This window comes from Rhinolophus ferrumequinum, chromosome 23 (genome assembly GCF_004115265.2).
Source record: "Rhinolophus ferrumequinum isolate MPI-CBG mRhiFer1 chromosome 23, mRhiFer1_v1.p, whole genome shotgun sequence".
In the NCBI taxonomy this organism is placed as follows: Eukaryota; Metazoa; Chordata; class Mammalia; order Chiroptera; family Rhinolophidae; genus Rhinolophus; species Rhinolophus ferrumequinum.
Window position 1 is genome coordinate 11,975,570 of NC_046306.1, and position 13,566 is coordinate 11,989,135.

At 50.9% G+C, this 13,566-nt stretch overlaps 1 protein-coding gene across 2 annotated transcripts in view; it reads left to right on the forward strand.

Moving 5' to 3' along the window:
- The window catches only part of CDH22 (cadherin 22), a 123,101-nt gene that overhangs the window by 63,660 nt on the left and 45,875 nt on the right, over nt 1–13,566 (forward strand). For both annotated transcript variants that reach the window (XM_033095197.1, XM_033095199.1), the window contains one exon: nt 12,289–12,408. In XM_033095197.1, the coding sequence (XP_032951088.1) occupies nt 12,289–12,408 (120 nt within the window). The remainder of the gene's footprint in view (nt 1–12,288; nt 12,409–13,566) is intronic.

Genomic DNA, 13,566 nt, shown 5'->3' on the forward strand with positions numbered 1-13,566 from the left:
TAGCATCCTGGGCCAGGGCTCCCCCAGAGTGTAGCCACAGACAGGCCTGGGCACAGCCAGGTGAAACAGCATTCAGACAGCTTCATTCACTGCCACAGGAAGCCCCAAAACACCCAGACCCAGCCACCCGAGGACACAGGTTCACAAGATGGCTGAGCCCCCAGACACAGACTTGGTAGCATATACCTGGGCATGGCTGCAAACACTGAGGGGCACTGGGCACAACTTGGGCACCTGTGGAAACACCCATCGAAACACCCATCTGCAAGAAGACCTCAGACGTGGCCACACTCAGAAACTCACATTTCCCCAGCAGGGGACACTGACGCTAAAGGTTGGATGAATCTGTCCTCTCCCTCTGTGGGGCCCACTTAGCCTGGGGCTCCTGGTAGAAGCTGGAGTCGTGGGGTGAGAGACAGCGCCAGCAGCTGCCATCTCCTTCTCCACTATGTTAGCCTAAGTACCCGCAAGCCAGGCTGGACAGGGAACAGTGACCCTACGTCCCAGACCGTGTTCCGCTGCTGACGCACTGTGGCCAAGGGCTCGGTGCTGCCTCTTTCTGGGTCTTCCAGCTCTACGGCTGTGTATCACAGGCCGGGGTGTTTGGGTTCTGGGGGGAAGGCACAGTCAGCCCCAGATTGGGCTAAATTTGGCAGATTGGCAGGTAATAAGCAGGCAGCCAGTGATGGAAGAGGAGGAAGTAGACCAGAGCAAATGGTGGGCACAAAGGGATGGTGGGAGAACAGGGAGCAATGAGGGTGTGTATGTGGGTACCGGCTGGTGTGTGTGCGCTCACACACCTCCACGTGTATACCTAGTGTGCATATGCACTTGCCTACTTATGTGCAGACGTGAATACGCGTGGCTGGCCAAACAGCACGTTAAGGCTGGTGCATACATGTGACATACTATGTGTCTATTTGAGTGCATTCATTCATTCATTTAACAAATATGTATGAGGACCTACTATGTGCTAGGCACTGGGGCCACAGCAATGAAAAGGCAGATAAGTCTCCCTCCTCTCATGGAGGGTACATTCTGGCTGAGGAAGACAGGCAGTAAGCAAGTAAACAGATAAATCAGTCTGGGAAGGCTTCTCTGAGATGACATTGAAGCAGAGACCTGAAGGATGTGAAGGCATGAGCCCTGGGGGAAGAGTGTTCCAGGCACAGAACGTGCGAAGGCCTCAAGGAGAAGAGGCATGGCAACCAGATTGTGCAGCATGTAGGTCATAGTCAGGGCTTTGCCTTTTATGCTGAGCAAACTGGGAAGCCAGTAAAGGGGCTTGTTCAGAAGAGTGACACAATCTGACTTAGTTGTAATAGGATCCCCTGGTTGTTCTGTGAAAATTAGGTGGGGGGGCAAGGGCAGAAGCAGGTTGCCCCTTGAGGAGTATATTGCAGTTTCCTCGACAGGAAATGGTGGTGGCGTGGAACAAGGGGGTACCAGTAAGAGTATTGAAAAGAGGTCGACTTTTGGATATATTTTGAAAGTAGGGCTGACAGCATTTGCTAATGGATTGGATGTGGGGTGTGAGAGAAAGAAAATTCAAGTATGACTACTGAGATTCTGACCTGGGCAATTAAATAGGTGGAATTTCCATTTACTGAGATGGGAGGAACAGAGTTGGGGAAATGGAGGGAAACCAAGAGTTTGGTTTCAGATGTGCTAAGTTGGAAGTACATACTAGGCAACCAAGTGGAGATCTTGAAAAAGGTAGTGTCGTGCACAGGTTTAGTGGAGAGGTCTGGGCTGGAGAGATAAATTTGGAAGTTATCAGTAGCAAAGACCCCTGGACTTTCAGAGACCAGTGAGTACTTAGAAATCAATTTTGCAAATGGGGGAAACTGAGGTTCAAAGAGGCATCCAAGGTGACACAGCAAGTCAGAGGTAGCTCAAGCCCTTGACTTCTCAGGTCCAGCAGCCCCGACTCCTGGACTCAAATTCTAGCCTAAGAAGATGTGGCCCTGACCTGCACATTTCCACATGGAAAAAGCCAGAAAGAAGGCTGAAGAAGGAAGCAGGAGCCATAGCGAAAGGCCCTGAGGGAAGCACGGAGCCTGGGAAAGGCTTATGCAAGGAAGTGACATGGGCACACTTACAGTTTAGACAGCTCCCTCTGCTGCAGTATGGAGACTGGGTGGGGATATGGGGGCTCCAGAGAGAAGTGCTGCTGCACGTCCACCAGCGTGACCTGTTCATCACCACTTCACTATCACTTCGACTCTGAGAGGTGGCAGGACTGATGGTAGCACCCCCATTGAACAGATGGGCACACTGAGTCTCGGAGAAGAGAAAATGCACCCACAGTCACATAGCAAGTCAGTGACCGAGCACGTCGCTGGCTTGGCTCCCAGATTGTTGGAGTGGCAAGGGTCCTTGTATCATATGTGGGGAAACTGAGACCAAGAGAAGGGCAAAGCCTGGTTCAAGGTGACCCAGAAAGTAGGAGGCAGAGCCAGCCCCTAACTTCATGAGTACCAGCCTAAGGAGCCCCAGCCCTACCTCACCTCCCTCTCCTAGCCCACTCACTCTGACATTCCATTCAGGAAAAACTCAGGCAGCGGGACTCAACTCAGACAAGCCAGGGAACCCAGGAGGGGGAGGGAGGAAGCAGAAATTAAATTAGTTTATTTCATTTGAGCAACTTTTTGAAGGGGAAGCAAATTCAATACCAGGGTGCTTGTGGAGACGCCAGGCAGCTTTGAAAATCAGTCACAATTACTGAGCCTCCTGATCTGGGCCAAAGGGGGTGGGCCGACAGGCGGCATTGGGTCTGGGCAACTTCGGAGATCAGAGGGAGCAGAGGCGCAGCTTGGGACATGAAAGGCAGCAGCGCTGGCAGATTAAACCACGCACAGCTTAAAAGGGAAGGGAAGTAGGGGGGTGGGGGCCTCGGTTGAGCCACACTTCTGAGGAGGGGCTCACCAGCGAAGCTGAGCCTCATGCAGGAAGCAGGTCCTGCAGCTCACAGCCAGGAGGCCTGGTTCCCCTCATGACCTTGGGCAAGTCCCTTGCCCCTTTCTGGGCCCCAAGTTCCCTTCTGAGCATGGGGAGGGGGGGAAGTTCATTATTTCATTTCAACAGAGATTTATTGAGTGCCTACTGTGTGCCAGGCGCTGTTCCAGCCATTGTTCCAGGCATTGTTGGATAGAGCGGGGAGAGACAGGAAAGAAACAAGTAACCAATATACGCATATATATGCCCTGTGGTGTAAGTGCTGTGAAGAAAAAGGGGATTGGGAATTATATTGGGGCGTGCTACTTTAGATAGAGGAGTCAGGGAAGGCCTTTCTTTTTATAAGAGGGCATTTGAACAAAGATCAAGGAATCGAGGGAGTGAGCCAAGGAGCTATCAGAAACAGTGGTTTTCATACTTTATTGCATATCTACATTACCTGGAGGGCTTCTTAAAACACAGATGGCTGCCTCCGCCCCCCAGGGTTTCTGATTCAGTTGATCTGGGCTATTAGAAATATTTGCATTTTTAACAAATTCCAAGGTGTTGCTGTAGTTGCTGGTTCAGGGACCACCCTTGGCGGACCACTAAGCTGGAGGAAGAATGTTCCAGGCAGAAGGAACAGCAAGTGCAAAGGTCCTGCAGCATAGTGAATTTGTCGTGTTAGAGGAACAGCAAGAAGGTCAGTGTGGGTGAAGAAAGGAATAAGCGAGGAGAAGAGTGTCCAATGAAATCGGAAGAGGTACTGGAGGCAGGATCACTTAGGACTTTGTAGCCACTGAAAAGTTTTTGGTTCTACTCGGAGTGAGATAGGGAGTAGCGGAACGACATGATCCAACTTAGATTTTAAAAGGATGACTCTTGGCCACCATGTTGCAAATAGACTGCAGGGGGTGGGACACGGATGGAATTAGGGAGATCAGTGAGGAAGCAACTGCAATCGTGCAGGCAAAAGGTGATGGTGATTTGGACCAGTGTACTTGGTAAGAAGGTATGGGATTATGGATGTATATTGAAAGTGGAGCTGAAAAGGTTTGTAGAGGATTGAATGTTGGGAGTGAGGGAAAGATGAGATAAAGATGACGCTGAAGCTTTTGGCCTGAGTTACTGGATGGATGCAGCTGCTTTGCTGAATGGGGAACGCTCCAGGAAGAGCAAGTTTGCAGCACAAAATTAAGAATTCGTTATGAGACATGTTAAGATTGAGAGGTCTACTAGAAATCCAAGTGGAGTTGTCAAGGGGACAGTTGAATCTCAGAGTCTGAAGGTCAAGAGCAAGATCAAGATTAGAGATACAACTCTAGAACACCAACAGAGAGGGAATTTAAAGCTTGAGGCTAAACAAAATCAACAAGGGAGTAAGTTTTAATAGAGAAGAGTTGGACTAAATAATCTTTTGATGTATGGCGGGGCTAGACCCCTTCTCTAGGGTGTCACAACCTGACCCATGGACAGCAAGAGGATTTCATAGGGCTCCTGTGCCCAGTTCCACTCCACTTGCTAATTAATGACAACTATGTATAAGACAATATACTTGGCACTGTTGAGGATACAGAAATGAGAAGTTCAATCCAACACACATCTGTTAGCCGCTACTTTATTCTGGGCACTGCAGGGGATGTAAAGATAAGTAATTGAATTAAATCCACAAATGTTTGTTAGCACCCATTATAAACAAGTCCTCTGGTACACTTGGCTCTGTAGGGGTTGCAAAGATGAGTCACCCAACCTTGCAAACATTTATTAGCACCTACTTTATATACCGGGGGTGCCAAAACAATGTACACGCATGACTTGTATTCATCTTTTGTTATCAGTAGATATTGAGTATTACAGTTTTAGTACAGTTTTTTCCTTTCTTAAAATGTGTGTACATTTTTTGGCATCTTCTGTATAGCCCCAAGGGGATTAAAAATAAGCAGTTGTTTTAATTCGATAAACACATATTCATGCCTACTACGTGTAGGGCACTTTGCTTGGTGTGTGGGGACGCAAAGATGACCAAGACACAGCTCCTGACCTCAAAGTGGTGGCAGATCAGTTTCTTCAACTCTAATCAATTGATAGTGACGGTAGGGCTGTGTTGAGAAGGAGTCTGAGGTCTCATTCAGGCTCTGCAGAAAAGAATGCCACAATCGATTGGTGATGTCTGCTGTGAGCAAAGGAAGGAGAATGTGGTAGGATTGGCATTGCCGGGCCATGGAGTTGGAGCTCAACAAACTGGAAGTGGGCAGGGGCCCTGCCATAGCCACTTTCCAATGTATTCCAGTTCCTGTGTGAGCAGCATATTTAGTAGATGGAAAAAGACTGTTTTGTAGTACAGTTTGCACTTCTTGGCATATTCACTAAATAATAGCTATCAGCAAACACTGCTTTCACAGAGCTATTTCCCTTTATTCTCATGATCATGGAGAATAAGCAAGGCAGGTATTACTGTCCTCATTCATTTCCTCATGCATGAGGAAATAAATGCAGAGAGAGGTAAAGTAACTTGCCTGAGATTCCAGAGCAAGAGCTAGAGCCAGACCCAGACCCAGAAGCTCAGCTGCTTGCCTTGGCGTATATGGCAAATAGTCACAACTATTTATTTAGCTTGCTTAAGATTTTACAGCTTGCAGAGCACTTTCACATCCCTAATCTCAATTCATCCTCCCAGGAATTCACTGGGGTTAAGTGTTGCCACTTCCCATTTTACAGCTGAGGAAACTGAGGCTCAAGAGGGGAAGAGAAATAAAACTGGGAGAGCACACTATCTGATGGCTAAACCCAGTGCTGGGATGACAGTGGCAGAGAGGAAAGGAGGAAGGCGGGAGGCAGTGTGTTTCCCGAGGGTCTCATTTGGGGAGGGGAGCCTCTGATTGTCCCATCTACAGCTGGAGAGAGTGTAGCTCAGCAGCCCTCAGGCCCAAACCAGGAATCAATCGCTGGCCTCTGCAGAAACAACTTCTAAAGATGTTTTTAATTAAAGTCCAGGAAGATCTATATGTGCAATATCTACTTGCCTAGCAACGGCACTGGCTCTTCCACTCAGGATGGAGGGAACGGGACAGGGGTTTCGGGGGGGGGGGAGAGGTGGCAGAGAGGCACAGAAACCCTGGCCCTGAGGAGCACCCCGTGGCCCAGGTAATCTGGACAGGGTGGAGTATACCCGTGTCTTTCTTTGTCTTTTCCATCAACAAATCACTCGACAAATATGCGCACCCTCTCTATACCCAGGCCCTGTGCCCACATGGGAGGGGGCACAAAGGTGACAAAGCCATCATCCTGCCCTCAAGGATCTAGCGCATAGTAGGTAGTCTGTAAATGTTGGGTGACTGACTAGAATGGAATTATAAGCAAAAAATGTTTTCTGTCTGCAACTGGCAGAGGGATGTCGCTGGCCCAAACAAGGTGACCAGACTACGGAATGAGTGCTCTGTGTAAAGATGAAGAGGCGGAGGAGTGTATGGGTTTCAACTGGGGATGGCAGGAGAGTCTTCTCTCTCAGGGGAATAGATGAGATCCCCACACACACTCCAGGGTGTCCTGCATGTGTGAGTCCAGGGCTGGGACCCAAGAAAAGAGGAAGCGTGAGGGGAGGGTATTCCAGAGTTCCCTGGAGACAGTGGAGAAATGTGTTTGTGATGTGGGGGGGCTTGACCCTGCTGGGCCAAACTCGCCTTTCTTCTCCTTGCCCCCACTCCTGCTCTCTCCCACTCTCCTACTTCATATGTATGTCCACCTGTCTCTGTTTCCATAGAACTCCACTTTCCAACTTCATCTGTTTTTCTACCTCTTTCTGTCCCACTTTCTCTCTGTCTCCATGTATTTCTGCCTCTCCAGCCCTCATCTCTCCGTCCCTGTTCTAATTTCTCCCCATGTGTCTGGTATGTTTTCCCACTTTCCCTCCGTCCATCCCTGAATCTCTGTCCCTCTGTCTCTCTGTCTCTGACCCACTTTCTTGCCCCATCTGTCTGTCACTTGTCGCTGGGCCTGCCTCCCCCGCCCCCTCCTATGACTTCCCCTTCCTGTGCAGCCACATTCCTGCATCTCTTGTGCATCATCCATCTACATTAGGCTGCCCTGGCTGGGCCGCAGAAGTGGGTCGAGGCCAGCCCAGTGAGCGTATTATAAGTGATGATCAAACAGGGATTTGGGGATGCGGTGAAGGGAGAGTTTGACAAGGGGCTTGTTTCCTGTGTAATCTGAGCGCTCCCGGGGCCTCAGACGAGTGGTTTTTAATTTTTAATAGAAAGCATTCTGCATAGTTCTGGCAGCAGCAGGGGGTGGGACTCATTTTTTATAAATGTTTGAGAAGCTAAATGTGAGCTGAGGGTTTCCCAGGCCCAGCAGGGCAGCCCAGAGAGGAAGGGAAGAGGCAGGATGATGATAGTTATAAACATCTTCATAATAACGACACTTGGTCACTTTGCTGGAGGACTCTGGGCTTTTCCAAAGTGCTTCCTCTCTTCCATCTCATGAAGGCGTCTCCCTCGCCCAGGAAGGTAGGAGGGATAAAGCAGCATTGCACAGAAGGGGAACTGAGGCCCGTCAGGTCAGACGGCTTTCCCACAGCCACACCGAGAGCCGAAGACAGGGCTGAAAGGAGAATGTATGTCTTCACGCCCTGAGCTCCACTCCTCCCAGCACCACCTCCTCCCTGAGCCAACTGGGGCTTCTCTTGGAGGTTCTGGAGCCCAAGTCTGGGTCTCATTTGGACCCCACAGATAGCGAAGGTTAAGGAACAAGACAGGAAGGAATTCTGGCCTGGGAACCTGGACATGGGTTCCAATTCAAGCCATGTCAGAACCACCCAGGTAAAACAGAGATGAGGGGTGAGCCAGCCCCCTCCCCCTGATGCTGGTGCCCAGGGATCTCCTACTGAAGGCCACAGACATGGCCCCAGAGATCTTCCGACCATGCCAAGAGAGGAAAAAGGAGTACCTCCTACTGAACACCTACTTCATGCCCAGCTTCACCAGCCACTGAAATTCATCATCTCTCATCCTCATAGCACCTCTGAGAGGCAGAATGGGCCCCTCCAAATGTCAGGTGAGGAAACAGATCAAACAGGAGAAAAGAACTTGACCAAGGTACAGAGTGAAGAAGTGGCTGAATTTGAACCTAGGACTCTCTGGTGCCAAAGCCCACCCAGTCTATATGGGGAGGTGAGGGGCATCTCCTCTCAGGAGTGTCCAACTCCTCTTGCTGATTTTGCCGAAGAGGAGCCCTGCTGACTTGGTGGCATGTGTCATCCTTCCTGCTTCCTTCTGGGTATCAGTCTTAACACAGGCATAGTGAGTCCTGGAGGGTGACATATTGGCTACATAGCCCTGGGTTTTAGTCTTTCCCTACCACTCATTAGTGACGTAACCTTGGGAAAGTACCTGAGCCTCTCGGTGATTCAGTGTCCTCATCAGTTCAATCAGTGGTTGGGTCTAGGGCGTCAGTTCTTAGCCTGGAATGCACGTCAGAATCACTGTGGGAGCATTTTAAAATCCGCTTGCCTGTGCTCCACCCCAGGAGAGTCCTGTTGAATTGGTCTGGGATGGGGCTCCTCATTGGTTTCATTTTATAGCTCCTAAGAGATTCTCATGTGCAGCCAGGCTGAGAACCGCTGGTTTCTGTGCTCTCCAAGGACCAGCCTTTTCATATCTAATAGTGCACATGGAGCGCTAGGCTCTTAGATCCTGTTTGCCCAAGACTCAGTTGGGCAACCCTACCTATCCCTGGATTTAGGCTCTTCACCTCAGGTAGCAGCAGGGCAGGCAGCAGCATGGACAGTGGGCAGCGCATCCCTGCTTCTGGAAGTCTGGGCTGGAACCAGCGATGTGGAGGGAGAATCCTAAGCACAACTCACAGCTCCTTGCCAATCCCCTCCTCTTCCTTCCCTCTCTCTCCTTTCTCAGACTCTTCCCTCTCTTACTTTCTGTCTACTTCTACTCCTTTTGACCCCCTCTCCTTCTCCTACCGCGTAAGGTAGGATATATATGCGTTTTGACATCAGATCGACCTGGCTTTGAATCCTGCATGTCCTATTTCCTTGCCAGGTGAATTTAGCCAGGCATTGTCCTCGGTTCTGAACATGGAAATCTATTTGAGTGCTCACAACAATCCTGCGAGGTTGGTAGTATTATCACCCTCATTTCACAAATGAGGGCACAAAGTATTTAATTACTTAACTTCACTCAGTCTCCATTTCCACATCTGTACAGTGAAAATCTTAATAAACCTTACTTCAAGGGTTATTATATAAATTCCATAAGGTAATATACATAAAGGGCTTATCATACTACCTAGCACAAAGGAGTCATTCAATACACAGACTCCATCTTTATCATTGAATAATGATATATAATAATGGTTTCATTATTATTCATTATTAATTCACATTTTCACTCTTCACTATGCATACCAGTTTCCTCATCTGTAAAATGGGAATGATGGAAGATGGGACTGGCGTTATCTCGTATCAGCTCACAAGAGCCAAATATTGATTTTCAGGAGTTTTGTGAGCCTCTTGATATCACATTGGTAGCTTGCAATTGGCCATGGTGGGCATCTTTGCGCCATAGAAATCAGCAAACCCTATAAAGCAGGGCATTCCTCTCTGCCCCTCCACCCCCTTGAGCCGATGGTTAAACATTTACCAGCACACCACTGCGTCATATCGTAGAGATGGCGTGAGGGCAGAAGGAGAGAATGGACACGGTGGGGCATTATAAAATGCAAATTGCTGAACCTGGGGAGGGGGGTCACCTCAAGGTGGTGCCCCAGCAGCCACAAATCTGGAACCCTTCTTTCTGTCAATTCTGGGGAGCTTCCGAAAATGGTGGAAGGGGGTATGGGTCTGGAGAACCAGTTGTGAATCTGACCCTTCACCATCCCCACATGTAGACATTAGCTGTAATGGCTGCAATAAAGAATCCCAGATTGGGGGAATGATTCCATCATCCCCGCGGGAGTCCCTGGGAGGCAGCCAGGGAGAGAGAGAGAGCTCAGCCATGTCCCTGGGGAGTCGCTCAGCCTGGCATTGTACCTTGCCCAGAGGATGGAGGGAACGTGCAGAAGGAAGTGTCAGAGAGACCCTCTTTCATAGCAGTTACAACAGCCACTGTTTATTGAGCACCCACCATGAGCCTGATGCGTTATGTATCTTCTCCCATTTCAGGATGTCTGTTAGGGAGGCACGATTGTGCCATTGTATGCTGGCATGCAGTGCCTCCTGATTCGAAAACAACAACCTGCATTTATTGACTTCTTAGCATGGGCCAGCCACTAGCCTCGGTGCTGGAAAATGGAAATCTATTTGAATTCTCAAACCGATCCCACGAGTTTGGTAGTACCATCACCCTCATTTCACAAATGAGAAAATTGAGGGACAAAGGATTCTGTGACATGCCGGAGGTCACACTGCTAATAAGGGGCAGAGTCATCACTGAGTGTGATCCAGTACATCGGGTCACCGTGCCCGGACACACACTGTGCCTGTGCTGACTCTGACGCCCAGGACTTTGGCCTCAGAGAGTCCTGGGTTCAAACCCCACCACTTCCTCGACTCTCTGCTGCCGGTCGTCTTTTCTGCTGTTGTACCTGTTTCCTCACGTGTAATTTGGAGGGGCCCATTCTGTCTCTCCGAGATGCTATGAGGATCACAAATGATGAATTGAAGTGGCGGTGAAGCCAGGCATGTAATAGGTATTCAGTAGTTGATTCCTTTCTCCTCTCTCTATAAAATGGGTGAAGGCACCTGGGATCATGCCCTAGGCCCTGATGAGAGACCCCTTGGCACCAAGCATCAAGAGGCTTGCCCGAATCTCTTCCCCAGCTTCTCCTGGCAACTCACATGATTGACATGGAGCTGGAGCCACCAAAGAGAGAGGCGCATTGCAGGGCCGGTTTAGGAGGCTTGGGAGGGGAGGCGGGACATGAGAGGGAAATGAGAAATGCAAAAGAGTGAAAAATAAATACATGTGTCTGTCTGAAATGATCGAGGGCCCCAGGCTGGAGGCGGGAGAGGCGGGCGGCAGGCTGGGCTTAGAATTGCTGCAGTAGCACTTCCAGAGCCTCACTCATTAGCTAGGCGGGGAACTGGCCTCCCCCTCCCAGTACGTTGCCCTGCTGGCCCAGAGAGCGCAACCCAGCCCTGGGAGCGCCCCTCCCAGAACCTCGGCAGGCCTGAGCCCTATCTCCTCACACGCAGGGCTCTCAAAAGAGAGCAACTCCTTAAAGTGAGGTCTGAGTCTTATCCCCCTTGGGTTCTATTCTAAGGCTCAAGACTCCCTCTGGGGTCTTTCACCTCACCCCTTCTTTCTAAGAAGGTTCAGATGGACCAGACGGCTTTCCTGCCCCGCCCCGTTCAACCCCTCCCCCACCCTAACCTTCACCCCCATCCTATCCAGCCTCACGTCCCAAGCCCTGCTTTCGTCAAATTGAACATGATGTCAAATTAGAGCCATCTCTGGGACAGGCCAAGAGAAGCTCCCAGTTTAATGAGGCAGCGTCGAAAATCAATAACTTAATTGCTGCTGTTTGATGGACTTTTATCCAATTTATACTCTCCCCAGCAGCCTACGTGCAGAGCATGAGGAGAAGTGTGTGTGTGTGTCTGTGGGCGGGGACTATGGGCAGGGGGCGGGGAGGGGCAATGAGGGCACCAGGGCCCACAGCCAAGTACTTCCCAAAGGGAAAGCTGGCACTGCCATTCTTCTTCAGGGACCGAGACACTGGCCTCTGAGCCCCAATGAATTGGGGCTCCCCTCCTCGTCCACACCATGGCAGGATGGGCTGAGGGAGGTAAGGGGGTGAGGGGTGTAGGGAGGAAGGAGGCAGAATTCCTTTGAGAAACCCAGAGGGGCTGGGGTGGGTAGAAAGACGCCTGTCTGGGGAGTCAGGTGCCTGATTTCCACTCCTAGCTCTAACTCTGACTTTAAACCGGTGAAAATGACCATGGCCACCACCCACTGAGAGAGAGGCGGCTTTGCGTCCCTTTTGCCCTGGGAGGGTAGAATGCATTCCCTCATGAACCAAGGACTAGGATTTTCCCCATTTTGCTGAGGAGGAAACTGAGATGCAGAGAGGCTGCCTTCCGCCGCCAGTCCTACAGCCGGGAACCACGGAGGAGACATTTGAATCCAGCTCTGACTCCATGGTCATGCAGCCACCAGGACTGCCCCAGATCAGGAAGCAGGTTGAGAGAGTCGGTGTGGGGATGGGGACGGTGAGGGGACTGGCTACAGTGACCTCCAGCCTGAGTCTTCTCTCCCAGCTTCCTTGGGGGAGGGGAGCGGTGGGGAGGACCAGCTCAGAGGCCCCAGGTGACCCCTGTATTGCTTGGTCCCCCGGGCCCAGGCACGTCTGTGATGCAGGTGATGGCTTCGGATGCGGATGACCCCACGTACGGCAGCAGCGCCCGGCTGGTGTACAGCGTGCTGGATGGAGAGCACCACTTCACCGTGGACCCCAAGACCGGTGAGGAGAGGGGACGGGACAAAGGGGCGGGGCCGGGGCGGAGCCAGAGGAGTGATGCACGAGGCGGGGTCGGAGTAGGCGAGCCGAGGACCACAGCCAGAGGTCTGCTCTCTGCCTTCTAACCAAACAGCGCTGAGTAGGACAGAGGACACGAAAGCGTCTTGCCAGCTTCAGGAGACCCCAGGGTCGCAGAGAGGGAGGGGCAGCCAGGCAAGAGAGAACTGAGGAACAGAAAAGAATGGGGGGTAGCGGGCAGGTCACCTGAAAGACTGGCAGAAAAACAAAGGCAAGAGGCGATCACTAAGGGCGTCCTGAAAGGACTTCACAGATTTTAATGTAGCGCCCCCTTGTCCTTGGAGCTAAACTGAGGCAGACAGATCTGCAGCCCTTATAGGGTCGGTCATAAGTGTAATTTGGGGAGAAGGGGATGACGGTTGGTGAAGGGCACCTTTACAGCAGTTGTGAAAGTTCTGTGCAAAGGGCAGTTGGTAAGGATCTGACGGGAAGACACAGACTATCAAGGAAGAATGGCTTCCTTGCTTACTTGCCCTCCCCCAACACCACTAAACAAGGGTGCAGCACCCCCACCCTCCATGGCCCCCTTCACTCCTAATTTAGAAACCGATTCCATCTCTGAGGGGCCTTGTGAGAGTGGCAGGAAGGACAGAAGGAGGAGACTGAGGCTCGGAACAGTGACATGGCTCACTCAAGGTCGCACAGCTGGGAATGGCTGCCAATTCCAACTGTGGTGCTTTCACTGTCCCTGGGTTAAGGGGACAAATGCCATCATGGGGCTCACAGTCAGGTGGGGGCAGGGGGCCAGGCATCTTCATGGACAATTAAGATGCAAGGTTCTTGGAGGTTGTAGCAGCGTCTCCAAAGGATAAGGTGTTGGCCAGACAGAGATTCAGAGAAGGGCATTCCAGGCAGAGGGCATGCATGGTGCAGGCAGAATTGAGAGAAAGAGAACAGCCTGACGCATGAGGAGAATTGTGAGCACCTCAGGATAGGGGAAGCCGGGGTGTGGAGAGGTAATGCGGAGAGGCTGGCGGGAGTGCCTGATTGTGCAGAGTGTGTGAGCCAGGCCACAGAGCTTGGGTTTTATTCTCTGGGCAAAGGGGGAGGCGGGTATTTGATGGATTTGCATTTGGGGTGTTT